Source organism: Halichoerus grypus, chromosome 9 (genome assembly GCF_964656455.1).
Source record: "Halichoerus grypus chromosome 9, mHalGry1.hap1.1, whole genome shotgun sequence".
Classification (NCBI taxonomy): Eukaryota; Metazoa; Chordata; class Mammalia; order Carnivora; family Phocidae; genus Halichoerus; species Halichoerus grypus.
The window spans coordinates 106118295-106135320 of NC_135720.1; the positions used below are offsets into that span (position 1 = coordinate 106118295).

General features: G+C 44.1%; 1 protein-coding gene across 2 annotated transcripts in view; it reads right to left on the reverse strand.

The window, feature by feature from the left end:
* BICRAL (BICRA like chromatin remodeling complex associated protein) overlaps positions 1-17026 on the reverse strand; it is a 74240-nt gene that overhangs the window by 11449 nt on the left and 45765 nt on the right. For both annotated transcript variants that reach the window (XM_036101702.2, XM_036101694.2), the window contains 3 exons: positions 3829-3934; positions 2916-3016; positions 864-925 (listed from right to left, as the gene is read on the reverse strand). In XM_036101702.2, coding sequence (XP_035957595.1) covers positions 864-925; positions 2916-3016; positions 3829-3934 — 269 coding nt within the window. The remainder of the gene's footprint in view (positions 1-863; positions 926-2915; positions 3017-3828; positions 3935-17026) is intronic.

Genomic DNA, 17026 nt, shown 5'->3' on the forward strand with positions numbered 1-17026 from the left:
TACAGGAACGTTATTATTCGCAGGACAGCGGTTCTGTGTTTTCTTCAGTTTTATACTTTGTACACCATGGTGGGAGTAGAGTTTGGTCGAACTGTCTCCACAGGGGACTCACACTATGACCCTGGCCTCAAAACCACGGTGTTCCCACCAAGCCCTCCCGTGGGGGTGCTCACACAGATCTTGGGAATGCCTGACCACTGGCCAACTAAGCTTATGCTAATATTTCTGTTCCAAACACAGGAGTTTATCAAACCACGCTTCTTCTCAGAGACCCTTTGGCCAGTCAAAGGGTATGCGGTATGCTAAAAAGACAGAGAACTATTCTCCTTGAGAACAAAAGAGCAAACAGTAGACTCAAACTATATCTGGTACACAGCTGCTCCTTCAACAACATGAGGGGGCTGGGGGCACGGACTCCCCGCACAGTCAGATATCAGTATATAACTTGACTTTTCCAAAACTTTACCAAGAGTCTCCTGTCGACCGGAAGCCTTATTGATTACATAGTTGACTAATATATATTTTGTACAGTACATGTATTATATACTGTATGCTTACAAAAAAGGAAGCTAAGAAAAATGTCATTAAGAAACTCATAAGGAAGAGAAAATACATTTATAGTGCTGCACTGTATTTATCAGAAAACATCTGCATATAAGCAGACCTGCAGAGTTCAAACCCATGTTGTTCAAGGGTCACTGTATTTATGGGTCCTAATAGAAGCAAACTGTAGGAAATCATTTTCAAAGCGTATTTTAAAAAATATTACATATATTATTATAACCTGACTTCTGTTGTATAGTTATTGAAGGTTAGGAACCTAGAGAAATGTTCAAAATGAGTCATTTCCAGGGGTCACTCACAAAGCTCCTTTGGTTAGCTGTTTTGCAGCAGGTCGCTTTTGTCCTCCTGAGTGACTATCCACCTAAAGACAAAACACACCTCTTATTACTCCCTTCTGTAGAAAAAATATGCAGAATACAGTTACACATAAAGGTCACTATGTTGTGAATATTTTCAACTCCTTATCAAGAGCATAGTCTAAGAATGTAGAAGGTGTCCTGCTAAAAAATAAAACAAGCAAGGCCATAGACCCATGTAGCAAAGTCACACTGTGTTCAAGATCATGGAAAGCTGTGCTATCAGTTCCTTGGAAGGACTCAGCTTGTATTTAAAGCCTGAAACCCCAACTCTCTAAACGTATCATTAGATTTTTGGAGAAGTATATTTTGTGGGTACTAACTCCATGAACATATGAAAATTCAGTTGCCGTTACGGTCTAGGTGTGTCATCTAGTAGGGAATCTCTTTCTTTCTTCCTTTTCTCCTTTAAGTAATCTCTAAACGCACAACCCTGAGATCAAGAGGCGCATGCTCTACCGACTGAAACGGCCAGGTGCCCACAGTAGCACTTCTTATATCAATGTTAAGGACACAAACATGACTTAAGTCAGAACCTGAGAACTGAACCAGATCCTTCACTGGGTATTCTAGGCAGGCCCAGACTATAACAAGTTTCATTAAACTATTCATTGGTGTTTGATGAAGAAGAAATTGAGGGCTCGGTAAGCTGAAAACAAGATTTTTTTCCTTCCTTTTCAGATCAGTGGTTGGGTTAAAAGACCACAGGGACTGGATATTTTGTAACATTCCTGGTTGCTACAGCAGAAAAATAAAAAAACTCTCAGTATAGGGGCACCTGGGTGGCTCAGTGGGTTGAGTGTCTGACTTAGGCTCAGGTCATGATCTCGGGGTCCTGGGATGGAGCCCCGAGTTGGGCTCCATGCTCAATGGGGAGGCAGGGAGTCTGCTTGTCCCTTTACCCGTCCCCCCTGCCCCATACACTCACTTTCTCTCTCAAATAGATAAAAATCTTTTTTTTTTTTTTTTAAAGATTTTATGTATGTATGTATTATAAAGATTTGACAGAGACAGAGAGCACAATCAGGGGGAGGGTGAGAGGGAGAAGCACACTCCCCACCAAGCAGGGAGCCCGATGCAGGGCTTGATCCCAGGACCCTGGGATTATGACCTAAGCCAAAGGCAGACGCTTAACCGACTGAGCCACCCAGCATCCCAATAGATAAAATCTTTAAAAAAAGAAACCTCTCAGTATAACTAGGATGAACAGATCCAGGGGCACCTGGGTGGCTCAGTGAGTTAAGCAGCCAACTCTTGATTTCTGCTCAGGTCATGATCTCAGAGTCATGAGATCGAGCCCCACGTAGGGCTCGGTGCTCAGTGGGGAGTCTGCTTGAGATTCATTTCCTCTGCCACCCCTCCCCCCTCCCTGCCACTCACATGTGCGTGCTCTGTTGCTGTCTTTCTCAAATAAATAAATTAATTTAAAAAAAACAAGAGGAACATGGGGCACCTGGGTGGCTCAGTTGGTTAAGTGACTGCCTTCGGCTCAGGTCATGATCCTGGAGTCCCTGGATTGAGCCCCGCATCGGGCTCCCTGCTCTGCAGGGAGTCTGCTTCTCCCTCTGACCCCCCCCCCCATGTTCTCTCTCTCATTCTCTCTCTCTCATTCTCTCTCTCTCAAATAAATAAATCAAATCTTTAAAAAAAATAAATAAAAAATAAATAAAAAAACAAGAGGAACAGATCCACTTTGGCTACGATAATGAGGGATCAGCAGTAAACTACATTTTTTTGAGTACCTTCTACGTATTGGCTGCTAGTATAGTATTAATTCATGAGGAAATGTAATGAATGTAATGTGAGAAATAGAATAGACACATTAATCCCACAAACATGAACATAACACGGCCTGGCTGCAGGGCAGGTCTTCAGTGAGCACACTTTTGTGGGCAGATGATGCCAGGCGGCAACTCCCAAGCTGCAGATGACATGACTACATTTTCTCTCAGTTCTGCTCAGCGTTAGGAAGCAGCTATACAAACGGTCTTCTACCTGCACAGCTGGCTGGCCAGGAGATGATCCAACTACTTTTTCCTGATGTGGTTGTGCGGTTCCTAAGGACAGCGGCGTAACTTTGCTTCCAGAGTCCTGCCCTATTAGAACGAACACATAAGACAACAGAAACAGTCAATCAAGCCTCTTATATAACCCGTAGAGTCCAATGTATATGGATTACTGACCATTCTGAAAGGGATTTCTTTATCATGGATGCTTGCTCTGAGGAAGGAGAGCAGGAAGTACATTCATCTACAAAAGCTCTAGGGGCAGAGGTCAGGATTAGTAAAGCCTATTTAGGTATAGGAAATAGAAACAAATACATAAATAAATGGTAGTAAATAAAAGCTGCCAATGCTACAGTTTCAAATTATCTAAGGTCTAAGGAATAAGCCTCAAACCAGTAATCCGTCAGTATTACCAAACCCCCAAAACGCTCATAAATTAAGGGATGGAGGCCCAAATAGGGGGCTGATTAGGAGTGTTCCTGCTTTTGTCTTTTCTAGTATTTATTGAGCAGTGCAGATATTCAAAGCTTTAGAAGAAATGGAAGACATAGCCCACAATATTTTTAGTCTTGGGGGGATTCCAAATATACATAAATAAAGGGACATGAGGATAGTTACAAAGTCACCTGTGCCATATGGTACTAGATTTTATTGTTTCTAAGCAGCACATTTTTTCCATATAATTTAGTGTGTCATAATTTAATTAGAAGTGCTTTTTTTTTTTCTTAGTAGTACATGAAAGGGAGGTACGGACGCAACACGGTCTGTTATTTGGTAGAAAAGATACAGGAGGCAAGGTCAGAGTGGGCATGAGGTGGAATGGGAAAGGTTGCAGCAGGACGAGGGATGGGTTTGGGGAGACAGGGGACAGCGGAAGGGAGCTTACAACAAAGGCTCCTGACCTGGCAGTGCGGTGTTCAGGAGGCCAGGGATCTGCGTCTGCCTCAGGCCATCCGTGGTCTTGGAAGCAGCAATGGGGGAAGTCTGATTCAAACTTTTTTTCTGAGCCTGTGAAAAATATGGCCAAGATGAGAAGTTAATTTCATGACTAAAAGCTTTCAAAACACCAATCAAGCCTGTTAATGCCTACCTGGCATCACCTTCAGGTTAGACTACAAAGCGAAATAAGAATTTTACTTTACTCTCCTATCACGCTGGGAGGATTGCAAAGAGCACCCTTTAAGAATCTATGGGTAGGGGCGCCTGGGTGGCTCAGTCGTTGAGCGTCTGCCTTCAGCTCAGGTCATGATCCCAGCGTCCTGGGATCGAGCCCCTCATCGGGCTCCCTGCTCGGCGGGAAGCCTGCTTCTCCCTCTCCCACTCCCCCTGCTTGTGTTCCCTCTTTCGCTGTGTTTCTCTCTGTCAAATAAATAAAATCTTTAAAAAAAAAAAAGAATCTATGGGCATGTTGAATTTTCTGGACGCCATTCATAGGGATGCTGAGATGATACCGGACTGCTCTCTTGCCCCTGGAACTGCTGTGTTGATGGTGCTCAGATGCAAAGGCTGAGCCAGAAACTCAGTTTCTATCCCTAATAGTTTCTATCCCCAGTAATTTTCCATCACGCCTGCAAGGATTATAACTCCGACTATCAGATCCCATGTGGGGTCTGCACAGACTCTGAGCACCTGGTCAGGGCCCAAGTGCCAACCCCAAACCCACTGTCAGCACTCACTGCTTGCTGTGTAGGTGTCACCCCGCCACTGGTATGTCTCTCATTCACGTCATGTCAACATCACGTGTAATTGGGAAATGTAATTTCAACTGAATATTAGTCTGAGGAAAATACTATTAGAAAAATTAATCTGATGTTTTAATGGGTATGTGCTTCTTTTCTATAAATGAAGAAGATGAATCGGATGATGTTTAAGGACTGGCAAGTTCCTTTTAGCTCTAAAAAAATCTGTTATCCATTTATCTTTATTTATTTATTTTTAAAGATTTTATTTATTTATTTGACAGAGAGAGAAGCAGACTCCCCACTGAGTAGGGAGCCCGATGTGGGACTCGATCCCAGGACCCTGGGATCATGACCTGAGCTGAGGCCGACTCTTAACCAACTGAGCCACCCGGGCGCCCCTATTATCCATTTAAAGTAAGATGGTAGGCGCGCCCAGGTGGCTCAGTCGGTTAAGCTCTGCCTTCCATTCAGTCATGATCCCAGAGTCCTGCGTTGGGTTTCCTGCTCAGCAGGGGTGGGGTGGGGGGGTTTGCTTCTCCCTCTCCCTCTGCGCCTCCCCCACTTGTGCACATGTGCACTTGCTCTCTCTAATAAATAAATTAAATCTTAAAAAAATAAAGTAAGATGATAAAGGGCTTTTAAATTACTTTCAATTTTTAACCTTCCATGTCATTATCACTTCATAGTGCAGTAAGTTTTCAGAGTTTTTTTATCTAGTTTTATTTTTTTAAAGATTTATTTATTTACTTGTTAGAGAGAGAGCACGAACAAGCAGGGGCAGCGGCAGGCAGAGGGAGAGGGAGAAGCAGGCTCCCCGCTGAGCAGGGGGCCCGATGTGGGACTCGATCCCAGAACCCTGGGATCATGACCTGAGCTGAAGGCAGCCGCTTAACCGACTGAGCCACCCAGGCGTCCCTCTCTAGTTTTATATTTTGTATACCATAAGTAGATTTAGAGTTTAGTCCAACCATCCCCATGGGGGACTTAAACTATGACCTTGGCCTGATGAAAATGTTCCCACCAGGGGCGCCTGGGTGGCTCAGTTGCTAAGCATCTGCCTTTGGCTCAGGTCATGATCCCAGGGTCCTGGGATCGAGCCCCACATCGGGCTCCCAGCTCGGCGGGAAGCCTGCTTCTCCCTCTCCCACTCCCCCTGCTTGTGTTCCTTCTCTCGCTGTGTCTCTCTCTGTCAAATAAATAAATAAAATCTTTAAAATAAAATAAAATAAAATAAAATAAAATAATAAAATGTTCCCACCAACCATTCATATGAGACCTTGGCAATACCTGACCATTGGCCAAGTAAGCTCATGTTAACATTTCTATTCTAAACAATTATTTGAAACAATTAATTATTTGGTTCCCTTTTCTAATATAAAAATGGAGAAGGATTTGACACTACCCAAGAAGGACTGGAGGAGGTCATTACAAAGTTGGAAATGGTCACCTCGCCCATCCTTCCATTAGCAGGGAAGGTCAGACCTGCACCATTCTAGGCAGACAGGTAATACATTCTTAGTAACAAAACCAGAAGGGGAAAATTTTCCAATGTTACAGCATTTCCACTAGAACATAACTCCACTCTCCTATTGCAGGAAGCTGCTCATGCAGAGGACACTGGGGTTGTAGGGAGGCCTGGGGCAAACAGTGAGAGCAGGCCTTCCTCACAAATATTTCCAGGGGATGAACACTAAGGGCCACTTTGAATAAAAAAACAAGACAGGTAAAAGTTGGAAAAATGTGGTTTAACAGGGCAAGGCTATACACTAGGTGGGACTCTGAACTAACCAAATCCACAGACGAATAGATGAAGCAGAGTGAAGATGTTCAAATGACCATAGTCCTTACAGCAGCCTGTTAGTACACGACAGTTTGGGGATTTTTTCCAATGTGCCTAGTTCACGTGAAACAGAAGAATATCATCCTTATTGCTTTACAGCACACGACTTTTTTATTTTTATTTTTTGTTAAAGATTTATTTATTTATTTATTTATTTGACAGAGAGAGACAGCGAGAGAGGGAACACAAGCAGGGGGAGTGGGAGAGGGAGAAGCAGGCTTCCCGCGGAGCAGGGAGCCCGATGTGCGGCTCGATCCCAGGACACTGGGATCATGACCTGAGCCGAAGGCAGACGCTCAATGACTGAGCCACCCAGGCATCCGACTTTTTTTTTTTTTAAATAAAAATGGCATTACCCAGCCTGATCTTCTACCTTGTTAATCAGACATGACCTAAAATGATTTATAGCTACTAAACAGATGAATAAAACAAATTCCATGCGTACATAAGTAGCAAAAGCAAGGAAGAGATCATTACAAAGGCCAGGAGAAGGGCCGAGGTTGGGAAGGCCTATGGAGGGGGCTGGTTTCTGGGACTACTGGCAATATTTTATTTCTTAAGTGTTCACATGGATGGGAATTTGCTTTATAATTCTTTGTTAACTGGGGGCACCTGGGTGGCTCAGTCGGTTAAGTGTCTGCCTTCGGCTCAGGTCATGATACCTGGGTCCTGGGATCGAGCCCCGTATTGTGCTCCCTGCTCAGCGGGAAGCCTGCTTCTCCCTCTCCCTCTTCCCCCCACTTGTGCTCTCTCTCTCTCTCTCTTGCTTACTCTTTCTCTCAAATAAATAAAAGTCTTAAAAAAAAATCTTTGTTAACTGTACGCTGACGTTTTACGTATTTTTTCTAAATGTGTTCGCTTTCACAAGACAGAAGAGTAAAAGGGAAAAAACCCAGAACAATCTTATGCCAAAGCCTGAAAATTCACCATCAAATTGAGGGTATGAAGTACTGTTGTGTCTAAAAACAAGGATACTCTCTGAAGGGGCCACCTCTTGTCTGAGCACAGTTGGGAGTGTTTTGTTTTTTTTTTAAAGATTTTTTATTTATTTATTTATTCATAAGAGACAGACAGAGAGAGAGAGAGAGAGAGAGAGAGAGAGGCAGAGGGAGAAGCAGGCTCCCCGCTAAGCAGGGAGCCCGATGCGGGACTCGATCCCAGGATCCTGGGATCATGACCTGAGCCGAAGGCAGACGCTTAACCATCTGAGCCACCCAGGCGCCCCGGGGAGTGTTTTATAGTCCCCTCGCCCACCTGTCTGAGGCTAAGCATTGGCAGCAGCGTGTTTTCATCTTCTTACCGCTGCCTGTGCTTCTCACTGTACCCCTTCCCTTGGGGCAACTGCAGAGGTTTGGGTGGGGTGGCTAGGGCCAGGGTGGCGGCAGAAGAATCAGGATCCAAGGGGGGAACCTGTCCCGGTCCCCACAGTGGAATCACCTCAATTCAGCTGCTCTGTATGTTTGGAAAGCTCCACTGCCTCGGAACTGCTTTGTCTCTAGAAGTTCACTGGTTGTGCCCAGCCTACTTATTTTCAGGGCAGGCCTCTTATCCGTCTGGTTCCCTGCTGTATTCCCAGCACTGGAACAGGCCCGGCACCACAGTGAGCGCACGGTAAATAGTTGTGAAATAAACTGAGTGCAGCGGAAGTCACGGGCGTCTGTCCCTCCCTCCCATACCAGCAACCCCCCGCCCCCAGGAGACAGCAACTTTCCCCCATTCCCCAAAACTTCAGTTTGCTCACAGCTGACAATCTTTTCCAGAAATAAAATTTATCATTCTATTGTTTTTCTTGAACTCGTAGAGAAGACTTACTCTTTAAATACATTTTCTAAAATATATAGGGGCGCCTGGGTGGCTCAGTCGTTAAACATCTGCCTTCGGCTCGGGTCATGGTCCCAGGGTCCTGGGATCGAGCCCCACATCAGGCTCCCTGCTCAGCGGGAAGCCTGCTTCTCCCTCCCCCACTCCCCCTGCTTATGTTCCCTCTCTCGCTGTGTCTCTCTCTGTCAAATAAATAAATAAAATCTTAAAAAAAAAAAAAGAATCCAGGGGCGCCTGGGTGGCTCAGATGGTTAAGCGTCTGCCTTCGGCTCAGGTCATGATCCCAGCGTCCTAGGATCAAGCCCCACATCGGGCTCCTGGCTCAGCGGGGAGCCTGCTTCTCCCTCTCCCTCTGCCTCTCTCCCTGCTCATGCTCTCTCTCTCTCTCTCTGTATCTCTGTGTCTCAAATGAATAAATAAAATCTTAAAAAAAAAAAAAGAATCCATTTGGTGTTATTTGAAAAGCAGTTGTCTTTAAAAAAATAAATAATAAAATACATATATATATTTTATATCTTAAAAAAAAAAAATATATATATATATATAGGGGTGGCTGGGTGGCTCAGTCTCGTTAAGCGTCTGCCTTCAGCTCAGGTCACGATCCCAGGGTTCTGGGATCGAGTCCCACATCGGGCTTCCTGCTCAGCGGGAAGCCTGCTTCTCCCTCTCCCTCTGCCCCTGCTTGTGTTCCCGCTTTTGCTCTCTCTCTCTCTCTGTCCAATAAATAAATAAAATCTTAAAAAAAATATATATATATATATTCTTCACAAATAGACTATTTAAGGATACTTTGTTGAGAACTTGGCTCCAAGAACTCTGCTAATATCAGTATACATCTTAATTCTTTAGATCCTATGGATTATCTTGATACCATGTACACATACAGAAAAACCCAACAAATCAAAATATTTAATGTGTCAATTTCCCCTTCTGTGGTACACTTTGAAAGAAACCAATTCCAACCTAGCAAGACGAGATTCATCCTACAACAGGCATTTACTGAATGAGGGAGACGTTTGGGGTCTGCCCAACCACACTCTCGTCTGGGAATTGCCCCATTGCCACAGAAATGGGCTGGAGCCGGCAAGGTTGGAGAACACACAAAGATGTGTGACCTGCCAGAGGCACCGAGAGCTAAACTTCAGGAAGAGAAGGAGCACTTTTTCTTCCATCTAAAAGTGCCAAGCCTGGGGTGTCTGGGGGGGCTCAGTGGGTTAAGCATCTGACTCTTGATTTCTGCTCAGGCCACGATCTCAGGCTCCATCTCCATGAGATGGAGCCGCACATTGGGCTCCACGCTAGGAGGGGAGTGTGCTTGAGATTCTCTTTCCCTCTCCCTCTACCCCTCACTACCCCCAATAAATAAATAATTAATCTTAGAAAAATAAATAAAAGCGCCAAGCCTGCCAGTGGAGCAGTTTATCTACCCAGAGGGTCACTTTTTCTTAATTTGAACAAAGGCCTTGGATAGAGCAGCAGAGACCCTGTCCAGCTACTGCCTCACGTCCCCTGTGCCAACCTCAACTGGGCCCTCATGCCTGTCCAGCAATCCTTTCTTTCCTAACCAGCTCCTTTGCCCATTTTCCACTGAATGCTATTTCATTATCTTCAAACCTGTAAGCCGGGTGAGAGCTCGTTCAACTCTCTCCCACCACAGCTACAACCTTACCCACATCCCCATTCTACCTTTCCTTGCTTCTCCTGCTACAATGGCGGACGCAGCCCTCCTCTTTTCTACAAAGAATCCCACCAATGCTGTGGAATTTATGTCTGTCTCCTTGCCATCAGCTTTGAAAAAAGCTCAAGCCTTTCCCATATCTTAAAAAACAAATTCCCTTGACCCTACCCATCCTGTGCCTATCAGTTACCTTCGTTTTTCTGAATGTTGTCTGTACTCATTACCACACCTCCCACTCTCTCCTCGGTCTACTTCAGTCTGGCTTCTGCACCTAACACTCCAGGGAAACAAGTCTTACCAAGGTCGACAGCTGCCTCCTTGTTGCTAAATCTGTCAGAAACATCCTGATCCTGACCTCCACTGGCTTCTCAGTGGCACTTCGCTCTGTGGACCTCTGCCCTCCTGCCTGTAACATTCTCTTTCCTTAGCTTCCAAAATGCTGAAGCCTATCAGTTCCTCTTCTCTGGAACCTTCTGAGTCTCACTTGTGGACTCTTCTTTCTGTGTCCCTCCCCTAAATATCGAGGTGCTTTGGGGTTCTCTTCTGGCCACTTTTTTTTCTTTACTCATGCACTCTCCCTGATCCATTTCACCCATCTGTACCACTTCAGTTACAATTTATATGCTGGTCAGTCCCACTGAGTCCACATTTTGGTCTTATGCTTCGGTGTCTATAACTGTTTGCCATATAGTTTGATTGTCCTCTAGGTTGTGAGACTTGACGAACATATTCTAAACTCCTAACTTCCCTTCAAACCACAATTTCTTTCCATGTTCTCTAGCTCAGTGAAGCTGGTGTGACGGTCAAGAGTCTATGTATCATCCTTATTTCTCCACGACAGCCAATCAATCTCAAATCCATTCCATTCTCACCATCTCTTGTGCCACCAGACTGGTGTAGGGCTTCAGCATTTCATGCTTTGATTATGACACTGGCTCCTTAACATGACAAAGGTCCCGTATGATTTGGTCCTTGCTCGCCTTTCCCGCCTAAATCTTCTGCACCTCACCTGAACCGGTCTTCCTGTCCCCTCAGTATCACGGTCTCTTCTCTCACCAGCCTTTGTACGGCTGTTCCTACTGCTGGAGAATTCTTCACTCAGGCCCTTGCTACCTGGGTAGGTCTCAGTCAGAAACCACTATCTCAAGGAAACCTTCCCCAACCATCCCATCTGGGTTAGAGGCTTCTTTTCTGAGCCTGGCACTCTGGATTACTTCTACCGGAGCACTGAAAACACTGCACTGCGGTTGTCAGTTTATCTGTCTGCCTCCTGCCCTGCAACAGAATGTTGTCTCACTGGGACTTGGCCCAGGGCTGGCCGTGGCAGGTACTGAAGTACTGCGGAAGGCAGGAAAGAAGGAAGGCAGGCAGGAAGGAAGGCAGGAAGGGAAGCAGGAAGGCAGGAAGGAAAGAAGGAAGGCAGGCAGGCAGGCAGGCAGGAAGGCAGGCAGGAAGGCAGGCAGGCAGGCAGGCAGGCAGGAAGGCAGGCAGGCAGGAAGGCAGGCAGGCAGGCAGGCAGGCAGGAAGGCAGGCAGGCAGGCAGGAAGGCAGGCAGGCAGGAAGGCAGGCAGGAAGGCAGGCAGGCAGGCAGGCAGGAAGGCAGGAAGGCAGGCAGGAAGGCAGGCAGGCAGGCAGGCAGGCAACAGCACTGTCAGTGATTATGCACCCAGTACGCAGTATGAACAAAAAGTGCAGAGAAGGTATCTGGGGTGACTGGAAAAGGCTTCTTTCTTTTAGAGGCTTTGGGGGGCCTCTGAAGGACAGGAAGCATTTCTACCTGCTAGGAAAGGAAGTTTAATGAATACCCGTGTCAGTAAAGATGTGGGGCTCACAATGAGGGAGGCGGGGAGGAGGGGTCAGCCTGGCTAAAATGGAGGGTTTCCAACCAGAGAAGCTTAACTGCCAGCCAGGGGTTTGTACTTTCTCTTGTGGCGATGGGGAGTCTCAGATGATTTGGTTCAGGTCACCAAGCAAATGTTTTAGGAAGATTAACGTGGTGGAAATCCGCCTTTAGAAAGAGGCCGAAGGCAAATCAATCACCCAGATAATTGCTACATTTGTCGATGTGTTAGGGTCAGAATGGGCCTTGGAAATCATCTAGCCCAGTGCTTCTCTATCCTGGTTGCTCTTTAGAATCACTTGGGGAGCTTCTGAAAAATGCTGATGCTTAGAGCTCTGTCTCCAGACCATTTAAATCAGAATTTATGAAGGAGAGGCCCATGCATCCATATTTTTAAAAAGCTCCCCAGGTGGTTCGATTGCATAGCTAGAGTTCCTCATTTTAAAGAAGAGAAAATTAGGCCTCAGAGAGTTTAAGATATAAACTTAGATCACCAAACCAGTCCCTGGCAGAGCGGGACCTACAAGCGAGCTCTGATTCCTAACCCAACTCTTGTTTTTCCCATTACATTGCAGTCCCTCTTAAAGTCTAGCTCGGGGTAAGGATGCAGAAAAGGAGAGAAACGGGGATGCTGCACTAGCAGCGCCAGCTGGCAGGTAAAATCTGCCTTTCTGAGCAGTTTGGCCATGCTCTGAACCTCCATCTCCTTGATTGTGAAATGGAAACAGTCACTCCTTGTAGCCCCAAGGTAAGGCTTAGCAATAATACGGAGAGCCTCTGGCCACTGTACCAGTTGTTAATAATATGATCATTACTTTTATTATTATTGGAAAGAACAGGTGTGAGGCATTCAAAGACGAATCTGTAGGATTTAGTAACTTATTAAAAGTATAGAAGGTGAGGAACAAACAACACCTAGAATTTTGAAGTCTCGGTGTCTGAAAATCCAGTGGCTCCGTTCTAAGGTTGTCAGGCTGAGCTAGAGGAGGGGTAGGGAGGGGCTGGAAAGCAGGGTGGGTCCTGCTCTCAAGGGATTTTCAATCTACTAAATCTTCTAGTGATCTAAGGAGATTTGGACTTAAAATAATTTACTTTTGCTTAATAGGCTAAACTCTTGTAAATTGCCTGCTTTAATCGCTGACTTTTGAATATTAATCTGTTTACAAGAAAGTTTAAATCCTATAAATTATCTCTGCATTAAGGGATTTAAGCTCACAGGGCTCTCTGGAGGAATGGCTGATTCTAGGTCCAAGGCAAGGTAATCAGAAGACATGCGCACAGTATCTTGGGCCACAAAGAGCTCAAAGTAGATGGGGCCGCATCAAAAGGATAGGAGCCAGCTTCAGCAGGCCTCCACTGACCACATTTGGGACATTTTAGGCATTAAAAAGAATAATGAAAGCAACAGACTGCAACATTAACTACAAAGTGAATACATGATCTTTTAGAGATCTAAAATATCTAAATATCACAGATGAATTTATATGTCAGGCTTAGCCTCAAAATGATATTGGGCAGAGGGAGAGGGAGAGTTAGCTGGGGATGGATGGAATAAGCACAGCCACGAGTCCGTAAGCACTGAAGCTGACAGCCCCAAAGAGAGAGAGAGAGGGAGGGAGAGAGAGAGAGGGTGGAGAAAAAGCTCTTCTTTATGGAACAGTCCGGCCAAATACTCTAGATAGGATAATACGGTTAGAAAATCACCGTTTTGCAACCACCAATGTAATATTCAGGTGAGGCTCACTGATGGAGTCGCAAATCACGAGGTGGGGGGGGAGGGGAGGATAGTCACATGGTCCCAAAGCACTATCCTAGCGGTCATTTCTGCTTTACAAAGGGAAAAAGGTACAGGACCTGGAGGAGAAACCTGGCAGAAGTCACCTTAACCAAGTGATCACACCCAGAATCACCAATAACAGGCCCACCCAACACTTTGTGTCTTGCCACAACTGTTTAGCTTGCCTCTGCTCATGAGGACACAATCAGACAACTCCACACTGAGGCTACTCTACAAGACAAATGATCTGGGTTGCTCTAGCCTAGAGACGTGACAACAGATGAATCCGTGCCCTTTGACTGGATTCCGGAGTGAAACTGTTGGAAAGGCCATTATTAGGTCAACTGGAAGAAATCTGATACAATTTTACTGTATTAATGTTAACTTTTCTGGGTGTGATAGTGATATTGTGGCTGTGTTAAAGAAGGTCCTTGTTCTTATGAGATAGCTGGTGAAGTATTTAGGACTAAGGGGTCATGACATTAGTAACTTACTTTCGAGATGGTTCAGAGAAAAAAGAGTGTGTGTGTGTGTGTGTGTGTGTGTGTGTGTGTGTAGAGAGAGAGGGAGAGAAAGAGGCACACAGTTAAAGCAAATGTTGCAAAACAACAATGGGTAAATCTAGGTGAATGCGTTCACTGTACTCTTCCAATTTTTCTGTGGGTTTGGGAAGTTTTCACAATACAAAAGGTGGGGTGGGGACTTTTACATTCATTCTATAAGAAGCTGGTTACATTGGTTGCCTGCAGAGAACTGGGTGGCTGGGGGACAGAAGGAGGGAAATTTTCACTATTATATATACCTTTCTGTACCTTTTGAATTTTGAACCAAATAAATATATTTCCTATACCAAAACCAAAATTTGTATTTAGAAACTTATTCCTCCCTAGAATTAACCCTTTATAGGATTAAAACTTGCTGAGTTAAATTTTCCCGAATAGGTAAACATGGAAAGTCCCTGTAATGGTGTTTTTGTTTATTACGACATTCTATAAAGTAATTTGTACAGAAATTTTACACAGAAATTATAAAGTAAAATAGAGTCACTGTAAGTGTTTCTGGGTGTCCTGGGGCTTTAAATGTTAGATAACACCTCAACATTACTTTTCTAACTCATGCTGCCTCCAAGGCTGTATCCTCCTTATTCCAATACACCTGATACCTTAATTGTTCCAGAAAACGTACAGCAGTAACACACTTGACATAATACAACTGACCTAGTTCCCATACCTTTTGGCATTAAAAGTCACAAAAAAGTTACTTCGGAGCTGCCAGTGGAGGCTTCTTGTTACCTTTGGATATTGAAACTTTTGGGAGTCAAAGAGATTTTTCTCCTTAATCAAGCCATTACTTATACACAGAAAATAAAAAAAGAGAAAGAAATCATGCTGTGGCTGATTATATATAATTAACTATAACAACAAACATAAAGCAGATCAATACATATTGATATAAAATGATCCTCAATTTATGTAATTAAACATCCATGGTGTTTTGCAGAGGTAAGTAGGTCTATGTGATATTTGTTACCGTATATGCAGAGGACATCTCTGGAAGAATATAAAGAACCTAGAAATGGTGGCAGCCTCTGGGAGGGAAACGTGGGGACTGGCGGAAGACTTACTTTTCACCGCAAACTATTTTGGAACTGTTTTAAGTTTTTACCAATTGCATGTTCTACTTATTTTTAAAAAATATATAAATATGTTTTGATAAATGCTGTCCAGGTATCATGTCTTCTATGTGGGGCAAGTTTTTATTTTTTATTTTTACTTATTTTTTAAAGATTTTATTTATTTATTTGACAGAGAGACAGAGAGAGAGGGAACACAAGCAGGGGAAGTGGGAGAGGGAGAATCAGGCTTCCCGCTGAGCAGAGAGCCCGATGTGGGCTCCATCCCAGGACCCTGCGGTCATGACCCGAGCTGAAGGCAGACGCCCAACGACTGAGCCACCCAGGTGCCCCTTGGGGCAAGTTTTTAAAACTAGAAGAAAATGAGAATAATCTGTAATTCTACTATCCAGAGAACTGCTATTAATATTATATTGCATTTCTTTCTAATGAAATTTCTGGGTGTTTTGTAAGCAAATAGGTTTTCTGTTTTCTAATTCAACATATTGTCTCTCCCCAATTATTTTTCTAAAAGTGAAAACAAATTGTTTATTAACTATACATTTTTTTAAAAAAGTAGGCTCCACACCCAGCGTGGAGCCCATTGTGGGGCTTCAACTCTAGACCACCAAGATCAAGACCTGAGCTGAGACCAAGAGTCAGTCACTCAACTGACTGAGCTACCCAGGCACCCCTACATTTATTTTTTTAAGGACGCTCTATGCTTGAACCCATGACCCTGAGATCAAGAGTCCTATGCTCTACTGACTGAGACAGTCAGGTGCCCATCTTTATTATACATTTAAAAGCACATTTTAAATATTTCAAATTTAAATGTACACTTAAAATTATTTTGTAAGCCTTTCCCCAAATCTTTGTTTTTTTTTAATTAAAAAAAATTTTTTTTTAAGATTTATTTATTTATTTTAGAGAGCCAGCACAAGTGGGAGGGGCAGGGAGAGGGAGAGAGAATCTCAAGCAGACTCCATGCTGAGTACAGAGCCCAATGCGGGGCTCAATCTCATGACCCTAAGATCACTACCTGAGCCAAAACCAAGAGCTGGAGGCTCAACTGACCAAGTAATTTTTTAAATACATTTTATTTTATTTATTTACTTACTTTTATATAAAAAGATTTTGTTTTATTTATTTTTATAAGTAGGCTCCATGCCCACTGTGGAGCCCAACAGGAGGCTTGAACTCACGACCCTGAGATTAAGACCTGAGCTGAGACTGAGTTCGATGCTTAACCAACTGTGCTACCCAGGTGCCCCAAGATTTTATTTTTTTTAAAGTAATTTCTATGCCCAACATGGGGCTCGAACTTACAACCCCAAGATCAAGGGTCACACACTCCACTAAGATAGCCAGGCACCCTTTGAAAACATTTTAAGTAGCTGCATAGCATTCATCACAGCCCATGATTCTATTATTAGACACTTGGGCTTTTATTTTTTAATTTTTATTATGTTTAAAAAATTTTTTTTTATAGATTTTATTTATTTATTTGTCAGAGAGAGAGAGAGAGAGAGCACAGAGGGAGCAGCAGGCAGAGGGAGAGGCAGGCTCCCCGCTGAGCAGGGAGCCCGATGCGGGGCTCGATCCCAGGACCCCGGGATCATGACCTGAGCTGAAGGCAGACACTTAAGTGACTGAGCCACCCAGGTGTCCCTAGATATTTGGGTTTTTAAAAAACTTTTTAGCAACTGAAATGAAGAAGAGTATCTACAGCACCCTATACTTTGAACAAGAAAGGAAGGGAAATAAGAAAATATACATGTATCTGCTCATTTGTATGAAAATAAACATAGGATAAGTCAACTAGAGATGAATGAGATTGGTGATGACAG